Here is a 26,753-nt window from a genome sequence, read left to right as displayed (position 1 = left end):
AGTGGCTCAGGTGTCGCGCAGTCTCAGAGGTGCAGGTGACGCAGCGGGTGGGGCTCGAGAGAAAGTCACTTGACAGCTCGACGTGAGAAATCTTCTGAGTGAACGAAATCCGATCTGCGGCCATCAAACAGTTCGTCTGTGACAGCTTTCGTTTGGATTGTATTTATGACAAGTGGACGCGTGATCATGAAATATGGAAGGGCGCGTATGCTGCATAAAAAAGACAACAAAGGATTTTACACGATGACCTGGACTGGGCACACGCTGGCGTTTCTGGCTCTTCTGGTTATCGTTCTAGTGCCAAGTAAGCGAAACTTCCTTTTATTTTCCATACATTGCGCGCTTCGTTATATTCAGTTTTCGGACCTAATGTTAATATTCTTGGTACATGACCTGTATAGTATAGCTGATCTCTCTCTTTCACACGTGCAGACCCTCCTGCCCACCCGTCCAATGAAGTTAGAACTTCTGTCCCCTGATGTCGGAGAGTCCAGCCCGTTCGGCAGCGCGTAAAACCCACGGTGGGCAGCTGAGTGCGTAAAGTGCGCAGACTCCACGGCCCACCCAAATGATATGATGACGGAATGACTTTCCCCTGGGGTTGCTAAGACCCTAATAAGTACTGAAGCCCCTGCCTCCGCTCTCATTTTAACGAGATCTAACCAGTCTATGGAAAGGCAACACGTAGGAGCCGCTTACGTGTATTTAACGGGCTGCCGTGCTTTGTCCTCACGTTCAATGCGAATCGATCGCTTGTGGTGTGGTGGTGGGCCAACACCTCTTCCGATTTCAACACACACCCTTAAAAATAAATGGGCCGCAGCGCACCTTCAGACCGGTGCCATAGGCTAGGGGTTCTCACACTCGTGAAGTGAGGACCCCCTGTGGCTGCAGCTTCTGTTTTTAATTGGACCGCTGGGCTAATTGAGTGAACTGTTATTTCCCAGATTCTGTGTTTTAGAAACAATATAGGAAACTAGTTTCATAAAGAAAATATTTAAATGTGCTAAACAGTTATGCAGGAATAATGTATTTTTAAACAACATTTTCCTCTTGATTTTAGTCTCCTTTTCCAGGTGTTCTGATTATTTAATGAATCCATTAATTACTAATTTGGGGGGGCGTGTGACGCTAAAGTAGTTTCAGCTTTCACGATTCACTGCCAGTGTCTTCTCTGCTCGTTTTTATTTGACATTATTAAGATACAATGAAGGGATCGAATTGCACAGAGAAAGGGCAAAATAGAATGAAATTAACAAAAGAGAGTTGAGCATTTAAATCCATGGCAAAAACAGAAACATTTCTGAATGTCTTATTAATGTAAAAAGCACACTGTTGTGTTTTTGTGAATGAAGAATAATCGCAAAAAAAACCCCCAGGTAATTAACTGAGATCAGCGTTACCAGTCCGTGATTATGAAACGAACACCGGTGGCCCCCCAGGACCGATTTTGAGGACCCCTGCCATTTTTGGTTTCTGGGACACACATCCACATGAAGGCCCCAGAAACAAGCCCTCTGTAGCGGGCGCCACGCAGTGACCAACCAAAAAGAGATGGCGACGAGATTTTTGAAGGACCCTCGCTGGCTACGGTAACTGCAGACATTAAGACGGCGGGGGGATTGACTACTATCAGTACACCCCCATCCACTTTATGGAGCCGACTTTGTGCTTTCACCAGGAACAAATCTCCTGAAGTTGGGTTTACATGGTTAGTTCTGCTGGAGCCACTCCTGGGTGGTCGTTCACAGGGTCCTACAGCTGTTTATTCTAGGGATTCCCACCCTTTTCTACGTCTCCTAGGAAATGTTTTATTTTTGCACCCCCTACCCCTAAAAGTGACATCACATTTGAAGTTTGTCTAAAGTTTGTGCCACACGTTGAACCACATGCAGTACTGTGGGTGAACAACCACAACATCAGCAGCATTTATTTCTAGAGGACATTTTCATACAAATTCAGGTGGAGCTCAAAGTGCTTTACAAGATGAAGAAAGAAAAATATATAAAAAATAAAAATAAGATTAGGCAATACTATAAATAACAAAGAATAAGGTAAGGTCTAATGGTCATGGAGGACAGAAAAAAAAATAAAAAACAGATGGGCTGGAGAAAAAAAATAATCTGCAGGGGTCCCAAGGCCACGAGACCACCCGGCCCCCATTGGGCCTTCTACCTAACATAAATGATGTAAATCAGTCCTCATGGTCTTCAGGGTTCACATGAAAGAAGAAGACAATGATGATGAAGGTCATGTGGACCTCTGGCCTTCAATCCATCAATGGAGGGACTGCATGGCACCCTGATCAGGAAGGGGGGCGGGCGGGGGCATAGATGATCACCATAGAAAAACAGAAAAAGAACAGCAGAGAAAGTAGGGGCTAGTATGGATTACGGTGCCGTGATAATAATGATAAGTCTGTGTGTGTGTGTGTATACAGTATATATATGTCTATGTCTATAATATGCTACCATGGCTGTCCGTTTGTCTGTCTAGGATTTTAAATCACCTGTAGCTCACAAACCGTTTGACCTGAAATTTGGTACACATATACTATGTGATGTCTACTGTCCGCTTTTGGGGTGATGATTGACCCCCAAAGTTATTTCTCTTTTTATTTTACTGTAGAATAAACTGCGGGCAACAGGGTGCTCTTGTAGCACATGTGTACGGGCGCCATTCTCATCCCTACCACCTTCACCATCACTTCCTCTACCTCTTCATAACTTATATTATTCTTGAGGCAGATTGGAGTGCCAGCTTAAGTGACAAACTAAAGAAAACACGCTAAGTAATTGCAACACAAACTCTGACTTAATCAGTTTTAATGCGAAAAGATGCCAACGAGAGAAGAGAAGAAGCAGGCGGGTAGGGTGGAGAAGAGAAGAGCTGATCAGGAAGCAGCAGGCACATCAACCTTTGAGGAAACGAATAATAAAATACAGAGAAAGAAAGAGTCTGAAGACTATAAGTCACTGCACCATATCGTTATAGCAGTGTGCCATTACTGGTATATGTGTGTGTGTGTGTGTATACTGTATATATATATTATTTATATTATATATAATATTTCTTCCCAGCTTTACTTACTCAATGCAGTCTTTAACATCCAAGTGAAAGACATCACAGCTACAGTTCAGAACAATTATAAGAAATCCAAAACAAGACCTACTGAGATTAATAAAGGACCCCCATAAACTCCATCAGGTGTCAGTGCCCACCATTTCCATTGCTTTTACTGGTTTCATTCCACCTGTGCTCAGTTGTAATGAATGTGATTAGTGAAGCTGTTCCTGGTCCATTCATCCCCTTGCTTGGTAGAGCGACTGACAGCAAACAACTGACTATGGGGTGCAAGCAGCTTTCAAAAGATCTCAAGGGTAGAGTTGTGGACAAACATGAGGCAGGAGATGGAGACAAAAAAACATCTCAAAGGCTTTATCAGTCCCACGGAGCCCAGTAAAGTTCATCATAAAGAAGTGTTTGGTACTACCAGGACCCTCCAAACTGGATGGAAGAGCAAGGAGGAAACTGGTAAGAGAGGCGACCACGAGGCCAATGGCCACTTTGAAGGAGTTACAGGATTTGATGGCACAGAGTGGTCATTAATGGTGAGCAGGTGACAACGATTTGACAAGCGATCCACCATGGTGACTTGTTCAGGAGGGTCACACTTCTCAAGAAAGGCCACATGAAGGCTCGTTTGAGCTTTGCCACCTTGAAGATTCTGATGCCAAGTGGGAAAAGGTCTTATGGTCAGAGGAGACCAAAATCAAACTCTTCGGCCTCAACACCAAATGGTACACCAATGTAGTTCACCATCCACAACACACCATACCTACAGTAACGCATGGAGGGGCAGCATCCTGTCGTGGGGGTCCTAGGGCTCTCATTAGGGTAGAAGGAAAAATGGATGGGGCAAAATATGGTCAATTTCTTGAGGGAAAACCTGCTACCTTCTGCCAGAAATTTGAAGATGGACAGAATGTTCACCTTTCGACATGACAACGACCTGAAGCACACAGCAAAACTGACCACACGGTGGCTGAAGGAGAGAAAAGGGAATGTCCTGGTGTGGCCAGTCAGAGCTCAGAGCTAAATCACAGTGGAAATCTGTGGAAAGATCTGAAGATAGCAGACCACCAACGTGACCGAACTTGAACAGTTAAACAGTAAAGAAGAGTGGGGGGCAAATACTGAGTGGGCTCAACTGAGATGTGCAAAGCTGATAGAGAAGAATCACCAAACATACTAAATGCTGTCATTAAAGCAAAAGGGGGGTCAACAAAATGACATTGACATGGGGGGGTCCTTTATTAATCTCAGCAGGTCTTGTTTTGGATTTCTTATAATTCTTCTGAACTGTAGCTGTGATGTCTTTCACTTGGATGTTAGAGATGGCACTGAGTAAGTAAAGCTGGGAAGAAATATGAGTTTGTGTGTTAAGGCTGTAAAGCAAAAAAAAAGGGAATATTTCGAAGGGGGGATTCTCTTCTATACCCTGTGTGTGTGTATATACTGTATATATATATATATGTATAATATGTGTGTGTGTTATACAGTATCTGCCAAACAATACAATGTGTACATGACGTGTGTTTCGCTCTTATTGGGGCTCCTCAGCTATACGCACTTTTTTTCATCTTCTTACAGGGATTTGCATTTGGCAGCTGTGGTCTCACCGATCTGTGAGCTGCTTGTTGCAATTGAGAGGATGTGGTGGATTTTTTGCCAACTGGCTGACCAAACCACACTTGTTACTTCGTTGGTAATCACCTAAATAATCAGACTGAGATTCAGAACTAGAAATATATATATATGTGTACGTATGCATGTGTGTGTGTGTGTGTGTAACAAGTCGACAATTTCCGTAAGGAATTTGACAAACGAGAGGAGACCATGGAGTCCATCAAGCTCATCTGTTTGTTTGACAGCTCAGCTGTCCCCAGTATCTCATCCAGATCCTTCCTGAAGGTTCTCAGGGTTTCTGCTTCAGCTCCATGTTCTCGGTGGTTTTTTTCCCAGAGTCCCACAGCTCTGAGTGTAAAGAAGAGCCTCCTGGCTTCAGTTTCCCTGTAATTCCCCCTTTCAGCTGAGTGAATGTTTCTGGATCTCCTTTTTCCTTAATGCCTTTAAGGATTCTAAAGAGCTGGGCTTTGAGCCCATGGGGTGCACTTACTTTTTCACAGAACTTTACAATCCCTTAAATCTTTGGCAGTGTGCCGAATGTGATGAACGTCATGGCTGACCTGATTTTTTAACAATTCGTGGTTGTGTTTCTTTCAGGTCCCTCGGATGGTGTCACCATTTCCGTGATCGGCTCTCCTGTGAACGGCCTGGTGGACGGCAGTGCCACTCTCTCCATCTTCTTCATGAGCAGCTCACACCCAGCCATCGCGTGGCAGGTGAATGAAATAACCATCGTCTCCTGGGAGGTCGGCTTGAGCAGCTCTCTGAGAGTAACTTCGAACTATAAAGGCCGCGTGACCACCTATGACAATGGCTCCATCACCATCAGTCCCCTGAAGCTCACTGACACAAACGTCTACAGTGTCTCAATGACAGCGACAGGGGAGAAGCCAGGCATGAACAGCGTTTCTCTTCAAGTTTACGGTAAGCAAAGACATTTTCATGGCCGTCTGATACAAAGCCGCTTCTGTGTTGAATTCTTAGCCAAATGCACCAAACCTCTTGATGGCGTAATGGAGAACATCAGGCTGAAACTGGACGTGGTGACTCACCGGTCAGTGAATGGCTCCCAGCACAGCAGGCACGACCGACCAAAGCTTAGCTGGGATATCTCTGTGTTGGCCAGGTCCCTGAGAAGTCGATAGAAGCTGACGAAAACTTCATCAGTGCAAATACGCAGCACCGGTCCTCTTAAAAAGGGAACCAAAATACAGCCGTAATGTTGTCACGTTTGAGGTGTCCTACGCTTGTCACGTCAACACGCATTCTAACAACGACTCGGTGATGTGAATTATGACAAGCTGGATTGGCTGTGGTCCCCTACTTGATCGAGGGGGTGGTGGCTCGCCTTTGTCCCAGTTTGTCAGAAGTGTTGTGTATGCACGGGTCCGAGCTGCCGTCAGTATTTGCGCAGATTCTCCTAGTCAGGTTTTCTTGTATAAATTTTGTGACGTGGCGTCCGCACACATTGAACCTCTTTTTGTGCGTACGCAAGCTTTATGGATGAGGCCTCTGGTGGCGAGTGAGCCACTGCCAACAGCGGAGGAGTTCAAGTATCTCGCCATCGTGTTCACAAGTCACATTAAAAAAAAAATTGGGAGTGTGACCCCCCCCCCCCGACTTTCTTGTATACTGAGAGATAGGAAAATGTCATCAGGACCACCTCCAGTTTCACGATACTTCTCAAATGTCACATCTCTTTGTTACTCATCAGAACTAATTGTTAATATGGAAACACAATCATTTTGTCTCTTTTAAAAATTAAAGTTTATATTAAAATGATATTTTCGCACTTAGGGAGGTCGAAAATGGTGGTGGGATTTTTTCACGATGACCTGTGCATTACCAAGATTACGTGCAAAGTCAAAAGAGTTAGCGACACTCAAAAACATCGAAAAAGTGTTACTATCCTTCTATAAAAAAGCGATCGGGATTGTCCTTCCGTCTCGTGAGTGCTACGCAGGCGCAGAGTTTCACACAAGCCCCGTCTATTTTGCAATGCATGATGGGATTTGTAGTTTCATTTTTCCAGGTTAAAGATGATTTTCTACTCCAGACTGTGCGATATCTTCTTCTTTCTTACTATATAAAAGCTGTCGGGATTGTCCTTCCATCCCGTGAGTGGAAAGCGTAGCGGTATTCCGCTTATCACAAACTTACTACTTGCAGCTTGCGGTACGAAGCGACATGATGTGAGCAGAGTTCTGGTGCTCCCATCGTTCCCTTGCTTTTGTGCGTGATGTGCTGGAAAAATAGACAAAATTATGTCTCTGGAAATAATTAATGTTGATGGAGTACAAATGCCTCACTGCGTAGTAAATATCAGGGGGGTTCAAAAGGGTTTAAATTAATTTTAAATTTCATCACAAAAATAACAAACTACGAGTATTAAAGTAATCCCGCTCAAATGCAATATAACCAAATTAACGAGTTTGTATAAAATATCAAATTGATCAACATATTGAATTGCCTTAAGAAGTGGTCAGCTTAAAAGTCGGTCGCCTTAAAAGGCGGGTCAGCCTAGTTATATAATACTAGCCGTCCCCCGCGGCTTTGCCCGCGTGTTAGTGAAACAGGACAGTGAGGAGGGTCCAGCCCAGCTCTCTGCTCCTGAAGTCACGAAACCCCCACTCGGCCCATAGTCTCTGTCTTGGATCAACGTGAATATATCGCTCCTGCAAGCGAGCTCTGATTCTTAACGCGATGAGAGAAATCGCAAAATCAACCGGAATGTTCAAGCAAGCTATAGAAAAAAAAACCCAATCTAAATCTGTTAAGTAGTTCTCCTGTTCATTAGCTAAGGTACGCCCTGAGGCCCTTCCCTCAGCCCACAGCGCGTCTCTTGGATTCATGCAAATAAGTCGGTGCCGCAAACGAACTATGATACTTAGCGCAACGAGAGTAGTCGCAAAATCAACCGGAATGTTCAAGCAAATTCTAGAAAAAAATCCGATTTAAATCGGACAGAGATACAGACAGAACGCGATTGGATCACGAAATATTTAAAACTGTATCTTAGCGAGCACCTATGTGCCAAGGGTAACCTACTTTCCAAATTTCCTCATGGTTCGGGAGATTTCGTGATGAGTGAGTCAGTGGGGTTTGGCTTTTATATACTATATATAGATTTGTTGCATTAATTGGCTAGAGGTTAAACAGCATTGAGCTACATTTAATTATGATAATGATGGTGGAAAAAAAAATTAAATGAAACATATTGTCAGGAACACGATGGAGACGTAGCAGCTTATTGTTGCCATGACATCTTTATATTTACATAGCATGTTCAAGGTGTACATGTTATTGTTAAACTGATAATGTTTAAATTAAAATAAAACTACGGGGCTCCGCCCCCTGCTCGCTTCGCTTTCAATTGCACCTGGTCCAGGCTGATTATTACTTTCCTTATTTTCAGAATTTGCACGTAGATTATTATTGTTCTTTTTCGCATTCTTTTCTCTCTAACGCTTTTAGGTTTCTTTTCGACGTGCTGCCTTTTCTTCTTCACTTAGTCGTTGATGTGTCATCTATTACCTATAAAATGATTGTCCTGATAAAATATATAAGAGCTGAGAATGCGGGAAGTGTGTCTGCCAAAAGCATTCACACGACGGAGAGGTGAGATGACCGCAGGCGGTCTTGTTTGAAAATAGTTGTAAGTGTGACGTGACTTGAAAGAATCTCATGTTAAAAGTCTCCGAATCGCAGGACTTCATTCCAAAAAGTCTCTTCAAAAAGTCTCATCTCGTCCCAAGATTTTTTTTATTATAATAGAGAGATCACAATAATAGTTACTGAAAGAATACGCGTTATATCGAATACCATTTTTAATATCGGGTACACATTTATATTTCCACGGTACAAAAAATTTGCCAGGTTGTTTAAATAAAATACGATTTCCGGTGGAGTAATTTCTCTCAAATTTAACATCTGTTCACTTTTTATCATTATAAATATCGATACAACATCTGAATTATCCATCTGTAATTAGCACCAACTTAACTTGAAAATTTGCAAAAGTATTCACTTCAAGTCCCAATTTTCCGGTTGTGCGATTTTTCTCATATTTCCTATCTACTTATTTTTCATCATTTCTAATATCCGCACCAAATTCAAATCATATATCTTTATTTATAGCCATAGTGTACTTGAAAAAAATTGGAAATGTGTTCAGTTGAAGTACCGCTTCCAGTCGCCGGAGGTGGCCCAAACGTTGACAGGATTTCTTATTTTTGATATAAAGCAGGGGTACAAAATCTCACTGAGACTGTGGAGGTCAAAGCACACAGACAGACAGACAGACAGACAGACGGACAGAATTTCAAAAATGGTATTTCCAGACTCAAGAAGGTCTAAAACGTTTGTATTCATCAAAATCGTGAAGTCAAAATTTTCCATGATTCCTATACTTCCTCTTTAGTATGCATACGAGAAAGTAAAACATGGAACGTGAGGTGGCCAAGCTGCTTGGGGTAAAGGCAGCCGTCCTGTCTCAGTGCACGGTGGTGAAGCGAGAGCGGACTCTAAACACAGAAATCTGGGTTTGCTGGTCGATCTCCATACCCAGTCCCTCCCCTAATGGCTGACAGAATGAGACCACTGGCACAAGTGGCAGAGCTGCTGAGCTGACACCTCATGATAGGCTCAGTGTTTGGTGGGACCCTCAGAGTGGATGTCGTTGCTCTTCCAGCTCCTGAGCAGGTGGTTTGGGTGTGTTGTAAGGATGACCCCTGGCTGCTCCCCCAAGAGTTATTCTGGGCATGTCGTACTGGGTGGAGACCCTGAAGCAAAGCCAGGACACGCCCGAGGGAATGCCTGGGAATCCCCCAAGAGGAGTGAGAATCTGGGGACAGGAACGTCTGGGTGGGCCTGCTGACGTCATGACACTCACTAGGAAAATCGGGTTAAGAAAATGAAATTAGAAATGAATGTGAGGCCAGGTCAAGAGGGAGCTGACTGAACACCACAAAATGTTCACTGACCTACAAGAGGGAGAATAACCATCAACCCCTGGGTTTAGAACCAAAAAAAGGGGTAAGCAGGGATCGTTTATAGATCAAAGATTTATTTATCAAGAATAGACTACTGAAAAATGATCCAAGGAGGCAAAAAAGGCAATCCACAGTAAACCCACGGCAAGAATTTTACAAAAACCCGTAAATCCGAACAGAAAGCAATGCTTACAGAGACTCCAGAGTGAGCCAAGTGATCTCCGACTCCCGAGCCTTCTCAGTGGACTTACACAGCCAGTGAGTGGGCTCAGAAGTGGGCGTGTCTGTGTGGCCCCGCCTCCTGGGGCTCCACCCACAGAGAAGCAGGAGCATACGTACGGCTAACGAGACCTTTTGAAGTTGATTGGGGGGCCACAGAGTTTTCATTCCCATGTTTACTTTTGAATTCCCCGTTCACTTTAATTGTTATCCATTAATTTGTCCACCATTTTGTATTCTTATGATTGCTGCCATTTTGGCTCCTGTCGTCAAGGAATTCTGAATTTTGCTCTAAATTTAATTTGGCACAAATAGTTTTGCTCTTTGCTATTCATCACATTTTCAGAGCCACATCTGGTGTTATGTATCCTAAAGCTGGAAAAAGGATACCAAATTTATGGTGTAAAAATAAAACCAAAAAACCCCAAGGGTCGCTGCAGAGATCAGGTGAAGACGAGAAGGCTAAGGGGCGATGGCTGAATGTTGTACATGTGGATGGTGGTGACTTTGTCATTCCTCACACTTCTTTTTGTTTCTTCCATCTGTCAGCTATGATCGAAGGAGGCAGCATTGCAGTCAATCCTCAAACCCCATCAGAAGGCAAACCCCTCGTGCTGACATACGTCACCACCCAAGGGGACGGCGCGGCCACCTGGAAGCTGAACGGAGTCCCCCTGGCCAACGACTCCAATCACGTCATCTCCGACCACTCCCTGATAATTAACAGTGCCAGCCAGAAGGACAACGGGGTCTACACCTGCCTGCTGGAGAACCCCTTCAGCAGCCAAGCCTTTAACACGACCGTAACTGTAGCATGTGAGTAACCGGGGGGCCGCCAATGTCACTTTCACCACCTTTTATGTGACACGTCTTGATGTCCATCTGCTTTGACTGTGTTCTGATCGTTTCATTTGATTAAATGGGCCTGCTGCAGTATCCGACTCCACATTGACCGAGCGATCCTCCCTGTCTTCCCGATTTCTTTGATTATTGCAAGTGTTCAGTGCTGAAGATGCCGTGATCCAGCTGCTGTTTTTAAGTTTTTACAGTTGCTGTTCACCTTCTAAAAATAATTGAAACTCCCTTTTGGATGTTTTTAGTTGTCACATTGGTTTTTGAATTAAATGCATTAAAAAAAAAATACTGTATTCACATGCTATTGGTCAGATGGTGAATACGAGTTTTCTGAGTTTGTGAACGTTCTATGAACTCAAAGCTCAAAGTTGGGCAAATCTGGGGAAAAAAAACAACGTTACCCCAATTCAGAGAGTTGAGATGTAATACGGGCTGGATGAGGGATGGATGGATGAGATGTATAAGATGTTACACTTCCTCCTTGGTAAATTGTATAAAATAGAGAAATTTAACCTGGTCTACTAGAAATGCTATTTTTGGAATGAAGCAATACAAAGATTTAGATACACATGTTTAGTCTATTTCCACAAAAAATATTATTTATACTTTAACAAGCTGGACTACTCATCTAAGACAGGCTGAAAATGTACGTAACCAACACAGACCTCAGTGCTAACGTTCACAGTGCACCATCTATTGCACGGGTGTCGAACTCCAGTCCTCGAGGGTCGCAGTGGCTGCAGATTCATTCTAACCATCTTCTTCATCAGTGAGCCATTTTTACTTCTAATTAACTAACTTCTTTTGCCTTCATTTTAATTAACTTGACTCAGGCCCCTTAGTTGTCTCTTTTTCCTTAATTAGTAGCCAAACAAAAATGAAACATCAAACAAGCCACCATATGACCAGCTCACCTGTGCCCATCACACAATATCTGAAAATAAAGAAAGGTGAGGGTCTCAGTAAGGCTGATCTCTCAGGTCACCAAAACATTTTGATGGTGTGCTTAGAAAAAAAACAGAACAATCAACAGATTTGGAAATGTCTGCTGTGGCAGAATGAGAGCAGCAATAAGCCATTGAATTAAATTCAATTAACAGCAAGAATCACCTTCTCATTAAGAGACTGGTTGGAGTGAAATTGGTTGGAGTTTGAAATCCCAGTTTAGCAGGTCATCTGTTGGCTCGTTTCACATCTCATTTCTGTTTGGCTGTCATTTAATGAAGAAATAAATCAATTCAGAGGACGGAATCCTTAAAAACAGGACTGTTAAAATGAAGGGAAAAGAAGTTAATTAGCAGTGAAAACTACTCACTGATTAGGAAATGGGTTAGAATGAAAACCTGTAGCCACTGCGGCCCACCAGGCCCGGAGTTCGACACCCCTGATCTATTGGAATGTACTTTGTAATGCCTGTAATAACAAAACACATTGCATTCTTCGTTTCAACAGATGGTGCATTACAAACATTTGTAGTAATAAAACACATTGCATTGTTCATTCCAGCAGATGGCACATCACAAATATTTGTAGTAATAAAACACATTGCATTGTTCATTCCAGCAGATGGCACATCACAAATATTTGTAGTAATAAAACACATTGCATTGTTCATTCCAGCAGATGGCGCATCACAAATATTTTTAGTTGTGAAATGTACTGCATTTGTAGATCCAACAGATGGCACTTCACTATGGGTGAAGAGAAGATACAGTTAGCATCAGTCCCTCCTCTTGTCTCGGATTGGAATCGCTTGCCTCTTCAGAGCCCGCATGGTGGTCACCAGACGCACAAATGCATGACAATGTTTATCAATTAACAAAATCCTTTTAGTCCTTCATGTGCTGTCGAGTATATCCATCCATCCATCCATCACTAACCTGATCCCCAAAGATTACAGGCTTGAATGACACCGTCTCCAAATCTCACTATTAAATAACTGAAATAAAACTAAACAGATTCTTTATTTATACAGTAGGCGTGATGTTTCAGCCAGGATTCCTCCCATGGCTTGTTGATGATTTCTTGTTTACTGTTCGCTTTTGATTCTTTGGTCTCTATTAGTATTGTTATGCACTTACTTTAGTTTATGTCCCTGCCCATCACCACCAGGGACTGTCCTCAGCCGTATACAGATGGGTGTTTCCCACAGTTCATTGTGGTTCATCATCATCATCATCATCATCATAATACATTTTATCTGTATAGCACCTTTCTCATTCACCAGGAGTCCTTGAGTGTTTGTTGAGGTTTTGCTCTACTGTGTGCTGTTTTTTGTGTTTTTTGGATTTTTGACCATTTTGTTGATTGTTTTTTCTTTTTTTTTAAAATTATTTATTTATTTTACTTGTCTTGATTGCATATGGAGTTGCCTTTTTCAGGCGTTGTATGCCTTTGTGTTCTTTGGACCTTCACATTGTGAAGAAGCCTTTTTGTGATACTGCCATACACTTTTTATTTTGAATAAAGATCCTGTGCTTGCCTTTGTTTCTCCCCCTAGTGGCCATTTTTGGAACTCTAAAGTGCTTTGAGCTCCCAGTTCATAATAATGGGTTTTTATCAGTTGAGTGCAGGCAGCGCCGTCTTTCTGTGCGATTTGAGCCCTGTAAAGGAGTGGCATGGGTGACTGAGGACTGGCGTGGTGCCACACTGAACCTAACAGCTGATTTTTCATCAGAACGGTTTTGGTATTACCAGTCCAATGACTCTGTAAAGGCTTGTAGGTGGCTGTGAGGTGCCACTCACTACTTTTCATTCATCAGGTACTGCCAAAGAGTGTAATGACCCACCTTCTCTCTTTTTTTATTTTCAGATGGGCCCAACAACGTTGCAGTTCTGCCATCCACGTTCTCCAACTCCACTCCCATCAGCTATGCCCTCGTGGGCAACAATGTGAGTCTGCAATGCAGTGCTGACAGTTACCCCCCAGCCACCATACTGTGGAGCGTCCCAAACTCACCCAACAACCAACTGGTCAACAGGAACCCTCTGAACTTAACCAACATCCAGGCGAACCAGGCTGGGAATTATACGTGTACTGCCTATAACAGTGCCAGGGGCAGCGGTGCCACCAGCTCTTATGCGCTGAACGTGTACCGTGAGTATCACACTGGAGCTGAAATGATTTAAAAAGATTATAAAGAAAGTGATCTGTGAATCAAGAAAAGCAACAGAGGCGGCGTTTGTAAACCACTCCTGACCTGCTGGCCGATGTTTTAGCCACATCCTAGAATTCCTAAACACAAGAAATCCCAAACAGTGACTCAAAATATCCACTAGAGGGGGAAATCCGTCAAACCCTGGCAATGAAGAATCTTTAAAAAATAAGGCTCTGAAGCAACGAGGCCCAGCAGGGTTACAGGAAAGTCAAAAACAAAAAGCCACAAATCCATAAGGTGAAGTCAGGAACCGAGTGTCTGGTTGGCTTTCTGTTGGTTATTCCCAAAGTTTTTATTCGTATTCCTGACTTTGCCTTCGGGGTTGTGTTTTGGGACTTGTTTACCTCAGATGGCCTTTTACACAAATCCCTTTTTTTTTCTTTGCTCTTTCCTGATTTTTATTCATAATTTGTCATTGATTCCTAGTTTGGATTGTCTTTACAAGCCAGGGTTTTACGTGTCCTCCCTCCCTTGTGCCATGATTTATAATTTTGTTTTAGTTATTATTCCTTTCCTGAAGTCTTTACAGATGTGAAGTGTATTCCCTCCAGCGATTTTTATCCTGAAGGGTCAGGGACACCGAGAGCGGAAGTCACTGTTTAGACCTCCATATGGAGACAAATCTGAAGGTGCAACAATGGACCTCAGGCCATGAGTGCTGTTTAGATCCTGTGCCACACTTTGTTCTTCTAATCCTAAAAGTATTTGATTTTCTTCATTTTCTCTCTCTCTTTCTTTTTTTGTTCATGTTGTTATTGCAGAGTATCCTGCTAGTAACATCAGCTGCTCCGTCTCCACACTGAATCTCATCAGTCTCCAGTTCCTCTGCGCGTGGCCTGGCGCCATCCCTGCAGCCTCTCTGTCATTTGTGGGGTTGAATCCCCCTGTCACTGGCGCCGGGTCCCTCACCACTGTGGTCGACGGCTCCTCCGCACCAAACCTGAAAGGCAAAACGGTGACGTGTGTGGGGGTCCACCCGCTCCTAGCGAAAAACTGCTCACTCCAGATCAGTAAGTACAAAGTGGGGACAGAAAAGGGGGGTTCTACGACATGTCAGCTTGGGCAACTCACCTTAACTGAAGGGTGTTAAAAATAATACAACTTACAGCTGTCAACGGGCAGGATGGGCAGCTCAGGTTCACCCTTACCAACAACTGGCAGCGTCTCTGAAGGGGGGAGACCTGACAACTGCCCTCATGTTATGGGCTGACATCTTACAGGAGTCTCTTTAACTTTATCCACTTCTTAAAATGTGGCATATTGGCATTCATGGGAAGCGCTTTGACCCTTAGGAGCTTCTCATCCTCATCTTAAAATGCCTTCTGTTTATTTGAAAAGACCAACGTGAAACGTTAAATGGTGGGAGTGCAACCTCCACGGTCAAATTGTACTCTGCATGTCGACCGACTTTGTGTGAAGTTTTATTGTGCTGTGCTAAATGTGTTCTTGGAGCAAATGATCTGACTATCTATTATATAGTGCCTTTCACATCAGTCTATCAGTATGTGTATTATATAGTGCCTTTTACTTATCTATCTATCTATCTATCTATCTATCTATCTATCTATCTATCTATCTATCTATCTATCTATCTATCTATTTTATAGTGCCTTTCATATGTTTCTATCTATCTATCTATCTATCTATCTATCTATCTATCTATCTATCTATCTATCTATCTATCTATCTATTTTATAGTGCCTTTCATATGTTTCTATCTATCTATCTATCTATCTATCTATCTATCTATCTATCTATCTATATATCTATCTATCTATCTATCTATCTATCTATCTATCTATCTATCTATTTTATAGTGCCTTTCATATGTTTCTATCTATCTATCTATCTATCTATCTATCTATCTATCTATCTATCTATCATTACTAGCTGAAATACCCAGCGTTGTTTGAGAAAAGCATAATTAAAAAAGACACAACTTTAAAAATAACAATAAATCAACAATAAATAAAGACTCACTAAATGTGCTTGTCTTGCGGTCCTGCATGTATGTTATCATCCAGCCAACTCTATTTAATTTAAGTAACAGGCGGGCGCAGTGGCGGCGCTCAAACATAAAGAATGCTGGCAGTCACCTCCAGTTCGCCCTCTGGTGGTCGTTCCGAGTGTCGACTGGATGATAACAGGCATACAAGAGCGCAAGATCACGCACCCTACCCAGAAGGGGTGGGTTAAGGTTGATTTCACCCGACAGTATTTTTAGTCGACCATTGATAAACGTGTACCAAGTTTCATGAAAATCACTGCATCCGTTTAAAAGTGATGCTGGAACATACATACACACATTGACTTATATATATATATCTATTATTATATTTATCACTCCTACTGTATGTCATGTTCTCATGGCGTCTTGTCTTGTACGTTATGTGCTGTTAATTGTATTTGCTTTCTTATGTGTTTGGCTGTAACACCAAGGTATGTTCCAAGTGATGATCTTATCTGACATTAAAGTTGAAGTTTATTTTAATTTTGTCCAGTTGTAGTAAAGGTGGTCTTGACCCAGCAGTCTAAGAGTTTAAGATTTTTCCGCCCTCACCACAGCTGTTGCACAGTCCTCCATACTGCTTGTTCATCTCCTTTGCCCCGCCTGACTCCTCTGTTATCTTGTCTTCTGCTTTCCTAGGTGGTCCTCCTGCTTTCAGCCCCCTTCACACGGCCACATTGGACCCCACATCTGGTAACGTTTCCCTGATGCTCTTTTACCCCATCAACGTTCAGCCACCTGCCACTTTCCAGTGGTTTAAGAATGGCACTCAGCTGAATTCGGGTGGCAAGTACGTAATAAGCAACAACAGCAGCGTGCTGACCGTCCTCAACCTCAACACCTCCACTGACCTGGTCACGTATTCCTGTGTGGGCAGCAGTCCTGTGGGAAATCAGACAAACACCTTCCAGCTAACAGGTATTTACTAATTATTATTATTATGATTGTTCAAAACGTAATCAGGGATTGTCCCATTGGCACTGCCTGTATCGGCCTGGACTGTGACATTGGTCGTCTTTTTGCCGGGCTGTGTCTATGAGTGTAAATGTTTTATGTCCTCGCTATGTGACACATAAATTTAAATGGCTGTGACCTTTCTGTCATCTTCTGGCTGTGTTTTGGTGTCTATGTCGTGTCTGTAGGCCTTTCTGTAGCATCTGTGTGATGACACCAGCACTGGGGGGGACACTACAGTGGGCCCAGTGGTCCCCTTGTCCATTCTCCACCAGTGGTGTGTTTCTCCATTCACTTCTGCGTTTTATTTGTGTGTTTATTTTGTACGTCGTGTGTGTTTGGTACGGCCGTGTCAGGAGAATCTCTCATTCTGTTTGTTACGTCTGCTCTGTTATGGTGGCTGCTCTTGCCTGTCCCAGTCGAGTTTCTGTGTGCCATTTTCTAGTCCTCCTTCTCTTGTCTGTATGTGCCCACTCATTTTTGTTACAGTGCCAGCTCATGATGTCTGCCCTCTGATTGTGTATGTGTGTGTCATGCCATGTGACATGTTGGACTGTTTCTTGTGGCCATTATCTGCATGTCTTGACTTTAGGCTTGTTAAGAATTTAATTTCTGCAGTTTCTCGTGTTTATAACTTGATCCCGTGTTGCCCAGCATAAGCTCTTCTGTATCGCCAAGTCTCGGACCCGGGCAGGGTCTAAACTTGAAGACATTACAGCTGGCCATTTCACGCCATCTTATCCACACCAGGCTGGTCAAGTTAATGACGCTGTGTGCCATGTGGTGTTTGCTGGGTCCAGGCTTGTGTGCTTGTGATGTCCTCCTTTGGCATGGAGGTCAAGCGGTGTGGACTTTGATGTGTGTGTGTCTGTCCTCTCCTCCTAAATGCTAAATCTATGAGCCTCCTTCCTCCCTGAGTTGTTCTGTGGGTGCTTTAGGGTGCTGCTCTGTGGCCAGGTGTGGGAATGACGGGTCAGGATGCAGCGAGGAAATTTTGAGGTGCCAACTAGGGTCGTCCCCTTTAATAAAACTGAAACAGTCAAAAATGAACACTCAAAGCATGCGTCCTTTCAGTGGGGATCTCAGAAATGAATAAGGGTTGGTGGTGCCCCAGAGGATGGACGGCAGTCCTGGCCGTGATGGAATAAAATGCCTTACCTGGCCAGGATGCATAATAGAGGGATGGCACGCTTGTGGACATTAAATGGCCAGGATAGCATTCTTGTGGACATTACCTTGCTGGGATGCCATAATAGAAGGATGGCACACTTGTGGACATTACCCAGCCAGGATGCCATAATAGAGGGTTGGCATGCTTATGGAGGTTACCTGGCTGGGGTGCCATAATAGAGGGATGGCCCGCTTATAATGCCCATCCTGATTGGGATGCCCATAGAGACAATGGATTGATAAGGACTGAAGGCTAGGAGCAGTGCATCCCCGTCAATACTTGATGGTGACATCCCTCACTTATGGTCCCAGTTTGGACACCGGCAGGGCTGCACAGGATTTAGAGTCCAGAGGTGCAGCCCTGTAGGAGTCAATGAGGGACAATAGACTGTGCTGCTAAGGCAGGACCTCCCTGGCTTTCATATGACCCAGAAGTGCTTCCAATGGGCTATGCTGCCTCACCAGAAGTACTCCCAGGTCCACCATAAAAGGAGCCCGCTGCACAGACACTGGGGGTCCGAGTCGGGAGGCAGTGGCCGATACATCAACTTGGCCGAGGAGGAGAAGAAAAGGAAGTATTTTGTGCAACCAATCGTGTCTCAAGTGTTGTAAGTTGCCTGGGATAAACTTGCACCATCATCATCATCATCATCATTGTCATCGTAAAGGCGTCTGCCAAATAAATGCAGATTTATGCGTATTTTTTCTATTTTTTGTCATGTTTGAATGATTATTTTTCCATTATTTTATGTCATTTCTGTTCTTATTTAGTGTTTATGCTCCTTGTGTTTTGTGGGTGGTGCTGCAGAGGCGTTGCCACCATGATGTCACTGCTGAAGCCCCGCCCTCCTCCTTTATATTTGAGTTTGGCGAGTTGGTCCTTCGCTGCTCCACTGATGTTTGGAGGCTTTCTGGTTTTGGGTTTGTTGTGATTGATTACTGAATTCCTTCTTATGTATTGAACTTTTTAGGCAAATGCCATTTTTCTTGTTTACCCTTTTTTTTATTGTTTAATAAATTTTCTGCTCATCAAGATTATTTCTTTAGTCTTGTCTTATCGAGCCAGAGATCTGATGGCTTCTCCGCCTTGAATGGCATTTTGTTGTATTTTAGGACATTAAAAGTATATTTTAAAGCTTAAAAGCCAGGGCTTCATTTTAGGCCTTTGTAGGCCGAAGCCTCCCTGTGATGGTTGAGCTCCTGTTATGGGTCTGATATGCTGGGATGAGCCTCGGCTGCGTAGATTTGAATTCATTCCCTTCATGATGGATGGAGAGTGGGAGCTAGCGACTGTGTGGCAGACTGGCATCCCTTCCAGGGTTGGTTCATGACTGAATTTGGAGTGCTGTTTGGGTGGAAGGCATGAAGGGGCCTCTCAGTTTGTGTCCTCAAGGTCTCCTTCTCTCACCGTCTCTCTTCAGGTCCGGCCATAACAAGAACTGGAGTTGTGGCTAACAGTAACCGCACCATCATCACCCTCACCTGGGAGATCCCACTCACGTCGGTGGTCTCAGGATTTCTTGTGCAGAAGTTGGGTCCAGCTCTACAGAGAAGCTTCAACGCCCGAGACACCTCACCATCCTGGGAGACCATTCACACCAAAGGCCCCAGCGATCGCAGTGATGACGTCCTCGGCCTCAACCCCGATCTGACCTACCAGTTCAGAGTCATACCTGCGCTCGGCCAAACCCAGGGGTCACCTTCAGTGGTGCAGACCATCGGGCCGGGTGAGTGAATTGAAATGGGGGTTTGGGGCTTTGAGACAATCGGAGACGTTAGGAAGACCACACCATCGCTGCCGAGCCTTCGCTTCCTTAAGGAACAACCGCAAAAAGGCAGAAGTTCTGACTTTGTTAAATGTTTCAGTGTTGAATTTGTTTTCCATTTCTTTTCCTATTTTGAAGTGTTTTTATAGAAAAGACAGACTGGTGTAAAATGAACAACATAATACAGACATAAATATAAAAAAACAAAAACAATAGGATCAATCAGTGGAGGTGACAGGCGCAGCATGGCCGATTGATAGACTTGAAAAGTACAAAATGAAAAGAAAGATAAATGGATATGGTGCTGCTTACCTTTAATATAATAGAGAGAGATATCAAAGGTACTGTAAGATACACAGACAGACAATGTAGATGGAAAGATAAGGCACTGTGCAAGAGACAGATAAGAAATGCAATATATGATAGATGAAAGGCACTATATAATAGACAGATGTCAAGGGCACTATATAATTAATTAATTGATAGATAGATAGATGTGAACTATCTATCTATCTATCTATCTATCTATCTATCTATCTATCTATCTATCTATCTATCTATCTATCTCATATAGTGCCTTTCATATCTCTCTCTCATATAGGGAAATGGATATGAAGGCACTCTATAATAAACAGATAGATGTGAAAGATCCTATATTAAAGGGTGACAGTCATGGCACTATAAAATGTTAGATAAATATGAAAGGCACTATATAGTAGATAGAAGTGCAACGCACAGTGTGATAGATAGACAGGTACTGTAAACAGATACTGTAGATGTAGAAGACCCCCTATTATGGGGAGGTAGATATAAAGGCACTATATGATAGAGAGAGATAGAAAGACACTATCAAATGTAAGATAGACTTGAAAGGCGCTATATGCACAAGAAAGATATGTAAGGCACTGCACAGCAGATGCAGTAATCTACCAGTCAACAGTCTGCACACATTGAGACCTTTTCGTGTTTTTGATAGAAGCTGATACTTTTTTTTTTTTTTAATAAATCAAGACTCAGTTCTATTGTTTTCAAAATCCAGCTCTGACATTCCTGTTGTTTCTAAAGGCTATCACTGCTGATTTTTACTTTATTGTTCACGTTGGACTGCAGAGCCGTGTTTTCGTCAGCGGTTCCTTCGGTGTCCTCATGGTGAACTCCCTTACCTTCTCCCAAGTTAGATGTTTGACGTGCTGATTGGTTATTAGAGAAGCCTCAGTCATTGCATTGGCGCCGCTGACACTCGTCACTCTCTTCACTTGGGCTGTGAGATGTTCCTGGCGTTCCTAAAGTTCAATTCTGAGTTCAGAAATGAGTGAAACGAAACCTCTTTGTCAAGTAACATGTCCGCCTATTGTTTCCTTTTTTTCCCCCCAGCGCCGACAGGCCTGAGTCCCGGTGCGATTGCAGGTATCGTCGTCGGCTCCGTCTTTGGTTTCCTCCTCCTGTTGCTTCTCCTGCTTCTTCTCATCTGCTGCTGCTGCTGCCGAAGGAGAGAAAAGCGAGGTGCGTATTTGTGCAGACGCCTCTTCTTAGTTCTTGACAAACAAATGAGCACCGGGGAGTCAAGTCCACTTTTTCTAACTATTTAGTAAAAACTTTGTTAACACTACGCAGCCACGTACAGCACCCTGAGTGAGACACTGGCGAGGTACACCCTGGTGGTCCGCACTCTCACTTCGGCACATTTGTTAATCCTGGTTGCTGTTGGTGTTTTTTATTAGTAATTGTTGTTATTCTGTATTTATCATTATATATTTCCATGTATTTCTATCTCTTCCCTTACCTATTGCTTATTGTTTTTTTATTTATAGTGTTGTGTACCTTTACTTGTTTTCCGCTCGTCCCGTGTTTAAGTGTATGTTGTGCCGCGGTGGTCCTGTTATTTCGTGCCACCGTATGCAGCAATGCGGTGTTTGGTGACAGTAAAGTCACTTGACTGGACTTGATGGGACGGGGCAGGGAGGACAGAGCCGACAGCTTGGAATGCTCAGGAGATGAAAAAGCTTTTTAGTTTTTTAACGGCACAGACAAAAGTAGAAGTTGAAAAAAAAAAAAAAAACTTGCCAGGGTAAAAATATCAAAAATAAAAAATAAAAATCGAGCATCTCATCCAAAAAAATAAATAAATAAATAAATAATGGTGGTTAAGAAGTAGTGGTAAAAATACAGCAAAAAGTAAAATAATAAAAAAATACTAATGATAAAGTTACAAACTATTTATTTATGTATTATTATTATTATTATCAATATGCGGACAGATGATCCTTGTGGTAACCCCTAACTGGAGCAGCCGAAAGAAGAAGAAGATTATTATTAATAATAGTATTATTATTATTATTATTAATAATAATAATATTAATATTTCTTTTTTTTTTTTACTAAAACTAGGCTAGTTGAATGTGCTGCTCTGAGATCCTGCCTTTCCAATGAGGTCAAATGAATGAAATGGCCTTGCAAGCCACAAACAAAATGGCCACAGAAATGAATGACGACCTTCTCAAAATGGCGTCAGTAAAAGGGACCAAAACAGCAGTTGAAATGCAGCGAAATCAAAGCACTCCGAATCAGGCGGAGGCTCAGGCCACTTTTTAATTTGGTACGCTCATCATCAGCCGGCACACGTCGACGTAAGAATATTGCTTGTGTTTTCTCATTTCGTATGCACATTTACTATAATTTTATTTTTTTTTTAACCACCACATGTTTAAAATGGCAGGTCAAACAGCACAAAATATTTTTCTAGAAAAGCTAATGGGGCAGAAGTGAGTGACAGGGTTGAGCAAAGGAGTAGCTGAAAACTGGGACAAAAATGCCAATGGGAATTTCAGAACTGGCAACCAAAAGTAAAAAAAAAAAAAAAAAAGTTGGAAGAAGGATTTGTCTGCAAACAAAAAGAGTTGCTGAGAATAAACAAACATCATCTTTCGTCTTTTTGCAGAAATTTCGGATACTCCTGAGCAAAATCGGGAGATCGTGTTAAAAACAGCAAAAAGAGTCAAAGCCTGGAAATCAGAAAACAGCAAACAAAACGAGAGACAAACTTTGCAGTCAAAGGGTTCGAGCAAAGGAGCCAAAACCAAACGAAATTCACGAGTCATATGTTAGCAAAAAAAAAAAAAAGTTGTTTTGTTTTCCGAAGATTGGATAAGGAGGAGAACCCCCAGGTTACCTTTAATCCTGTCGCACTGATTTCAAACAGGTCACGACCTCTGAGGCCACGCCCCTAGAAACACTGGGCACAGAAATAATGAGGGGCACTCAAAATGGCGTCAATCGAAGGACCTAAAGTGGTTAAAAACAAAAAAGCACACAACACCTAAACCGTTAGGAAAATCGAGCAAATAAGAAAGGAGCGGAATGCGAGACCCCCAAAACCCCCAACTTAAATACAAACTGGAACCGTTTACTATGCAAATGAGCAAAGGAGCCAACAAGCAAACCAAATCACGACAGCAGGTCGCCATTGTCGTCAACTGCCAGTAGCCACAGGACCTCAGGTGAAATGTCAGGGTGCCAGCCGAGCCACCCTGTTTACCTCTTTGATCCAAGAACAAAATAATAAGCCCGCGCAAAAATCAAACAACTCAATAAAGCCGTCGGCTATTACAGCGTTTCTTAATCGGGCTTGTCGTCTGACTTCCTTCGTCCTCTGTTTGTAGCTCCTGGTCTGGAGGGGCGCCGTTAGTTGCCCTCACTGGGCCGATTCTCTGGGTTGACGTTGGAAGAGGAGACAAGGCAGTTAGCGATTGTGCCCCCTGGTGTCCCTGGGTGGTAGGAGCTGGGAAGGTGACCCTCTGACGCACAGGAGTGGCACCATCTTTTATACTCCCATGGCCGATGACGTCACATGCACCAAAATCAGCTCGCTTCAGACGTGCCGCGCTATCTGCTACATGGCCTGTGTAGGAAAGTCGCCGAGATGGAGAACATCCGCTCTTTTTCAGCGAGGAACCTTTTAGAAAATGGTGATCACATCCTGTGACGTCCTGAACATCTTTAATTGTTCGGTGAGCCGCTTGTTTTTGACCACCCGTGTTGGAGTTGTAGAAGTGGTGCTGCCTCTCGGAGCTTGAACTCGTCTGCCACCTCCACCAACATTAAAAATGATGCCCTAGGAAAGAGTACTAACATACAGAATGACACACAAAATCTAGATGATGGTGTGGATGAACCTCCTGGAGCTCACCAGAAATCATTGAGACCCTCGGTATGTCCTGCACTTTGTTAATCTCTTGTGTTCTTGTCACCCTTAGATAAGAAGGAGAAGATTCCTGCTGGCCAAAAGCCCGTGCAGGTAAGCGTTCCCCAGTCCTATCTCTGTCTTTTGTTTGTTTCAGTAGGAGTTGTGGACCCCCAGAACGTCCATCATCAAGGTCGAGTCTGGAGGCCCTAAGCCTGAGTAACCCCACATCTGTTTCTTTGGCATCTCTTATAATGGAGCTCTGGCTGATGATGGAAGTTTTCATTTTGTAAGTCTGCAGTGAACTTGGGAGTGGATGATGTCCTACTGGGGTACATGTCAGGCTGTTAGAGATGGCATGGTGGGCTAACGCTGCACCTTACAGCCCCGATATCCCAAGATTCAGATCCCAGCCCCTTTCTCCTGGCACTCAAGTGTTTCCCAACAAAGACACAAATGTTTCATTAACTGGTACAGCTAAACTGACCTCTGATGTGCCGGGGTGTGACCTCCACCCTGTCCACTGTTAGGTCCTACCTTGTGCCCATAGGATACGGGACAGACTCCTGCACCCATAAGTATGGATTTCTCTCCAGTAAGCCAAGACGCCAACACTCTTGATAACATCTCTGTCCTCAGCCAAATGGGACGTCCTCATTAAAAACCAGGAGAAAGTTCAACAAGTTGGACCAGACCAGGTGAAGCCCATTACCATGGGTGACCTCCATTTAAAAAAAAAAAAGCGTAGTCGTTCCTTTACTGAGCGCCCATTTCATCAGCAATGGGGGATTTGATCCTCCTGTGGTGCCCAGGATTACAGATCCTCAGCAGTCAAGTCAGCCTCGCCTTCCATGGTGGCATTCTGTCGTGTCCAGAAGTGAACGGACTCTGTCTCTCTGGGCACATTGGTGGGATTGGTTGGCATCAAGGTCTTCTGGATTGTGTTCTGGAAGTTTCATCTCCTTTGTTTTGCCTTTTCCAGACACGTCAGAAAACTCAGCCTGTCCGAACCCCCAATCCACGGCTAGTTGGTGGTGTCATACCAATGAGCAATGGGGTCGGTGGTGTCATACCAATGAGCAATGGGGTCTCCGCCTCTGCCAGAAGGCCCCCCAGTACAATCTCCTCATTGAGCCAGGTAAGCATGTGTCATCCTTTGTGGGTCAAACGTTCATCCAGAGTTTTCTAATTATATTGTGGCTGATAACTTCAAGCCCTCCCTTCAGCACAAAAGTGACGAGGGTGGGTCTGCTGTCTCACCGATGCAGCGTCCTGGGTTCCGGTCTTGTGTCCTTGTGGAGTGTGCACATTTTCCCCAAAAGGGTCTGCGTGGGGCTTCCTTCCACGTTAGAATGATCTTGATGAAGAACTGGCCTTTCATGCCTGCAGTCCTATTCATCTAGAATCTCCAAAGTAACAGCAAATTGAGATTTGAAGGTCCTGTCACACACTCGTCCCGGGATTGGGGGGGGTCTTGTCCGGCTAATGCTGAAACTCCGGTATAGGGGGCCAATCAGGTTTACTAAAGCCAGTTATCCCATCCTTACAGGAGCACTAAGATCTAGTCCTCTTCCGGCTCCAGACCACACCCTCCAATGACCTCACTTCCGCTTTCCTCTCCAGATGACCCGCCTCTTCCTTCCCCACCACCCCGGTCCTCTTTGGTGACTCGGTCCCAATTGATTACTTGGCAGAGTTTCACGCGGCTCTGATCCCTCATCAACGTCTTACGCTGTACTGGATGGATCCCCAAACCTTTATCTTTGTGTTCTCTTTTACTTACAGTCCATAGTGTCCTGCTCGACCCCGGACTACTTATCCCTCCGTGGTCTTCCTCGACAGCCTGGTTTGGTTGCATTCACAGCTCGATTTTCCTTTTCTTCCCTTTTAGGTTTCATCACAGGAGTCGTCGTCCACTGAACCCCCCAAGCCAGTCACCCGCGTGGCGACCATCTTGTAGCTGTGGAGGCCACACTCCTTTTCCATTCCTTGCCATTCCTGGGTTTCTTTGACAACCGTGTGATGCCCGTACCATTGGAGTTTCTGTGCGTTTATCTTCATATCTGTCAAATATCTTAGTCCCAGCTTCTCTTGTGCTTCCCAATATGCTTAAAAACATCAAAACAAGCAAAATGTCGAAAAACGGGAGGAGACCACCGAGCCCATCGAGCTCATTTGGCCGTCTAATAACTGAACTCGCCCAACATGTCATGCGGATGCTTTTTGAGTCTTGACTCCACGACTTGACAGGTTCTTCCAGATGTGCTTCCTGGCTTTCCACTTGATTTCCATTACAACACCGCAGTAATTTCACATACGGTTGAAGCGGATATGGTGCCCTCCTTTCTTTGGTGTCACCTGAAAGAGTGGCATGGATTAGGGATGTGTAGCAGGACAATGAGAACAACAGGATCAATTAGTGACTTGAAGCCCCCAGGCCCGGTTTACAGTTTTGAAGGACAGTTTTGCCCAAGGATGAATCCAGAGGGGCAGCACTGTCTGCCAGCTCCACGGCGCCCCCATCTGGACCACCCTTTAGTTTCTCTTTCTCTCTCTGTAGTTTTGCACACGACTTCATAGTGGTGCCGACTCCAAAGGCACATGGGCTCGGACATTGGGTAGCCCAGAGTGAGTCCAACAGGATGAAGAAGAGGACCACTGAAGAAAGGACTGACCCTGCTTTGGGCTTTAGGGTCGTCAGAAATATTTTTGATATGATTTGTAAATATTCGAAAATGTATTATAATCTTTCTTAAGTATTAA

At 43.7% G+C, this 26,753-nt stretch overlaps 1 protein-coding gene across 1 annotated transcript; it reads left to right on the top strand.

The window, feature by feature from the left end:
• vsig10l (V-set and immunoglobulin domain containing 10 like) lies at positions 1-26,753 on the top strand. The gene is made up of 11 exons (XM_039770585.1): positions 1-304; positions 5,287-5,613; positions 10,449-10,715; positions 13,567-13,851; positions 14,674-14,922; positions 16,560-16,838; positions 19,466-19,771; positions 21,185-21,313; positions 24,064-24,104; positions 24,973-25,128; positions 25,882-26,753. Exons 1-11 carry the CDS (start codon positions 166-168, stop codon positions 25,948-25,950), a joined length of 2,247 nt encoding a protein of 748 aa, XP_039626519.1. The 5' UTR covers positions 1-165; the 3' UTR covers positions 25,951-26,753.

The sequence above is a fragment of the Polypterus senegalus genome, chromosome 12 (genome assembly GCF_016835505.1).
Source record: "Polypterus senegalus isolate Bchr_013 chromosome 12, ASM1683550v1, whole genome shotgun sequence".
Taxonomy (NCBI): Eukaryota; Metazoa; Chordata; class Cladistia; order Polypteriformes; family Polypteridae; genus Polypterus; species Polypterus senegalus.
Note: the sequence above shows the minus strand (reverse complement) of the source record. Positions and strands in the feature narration are given on the sequence as shown.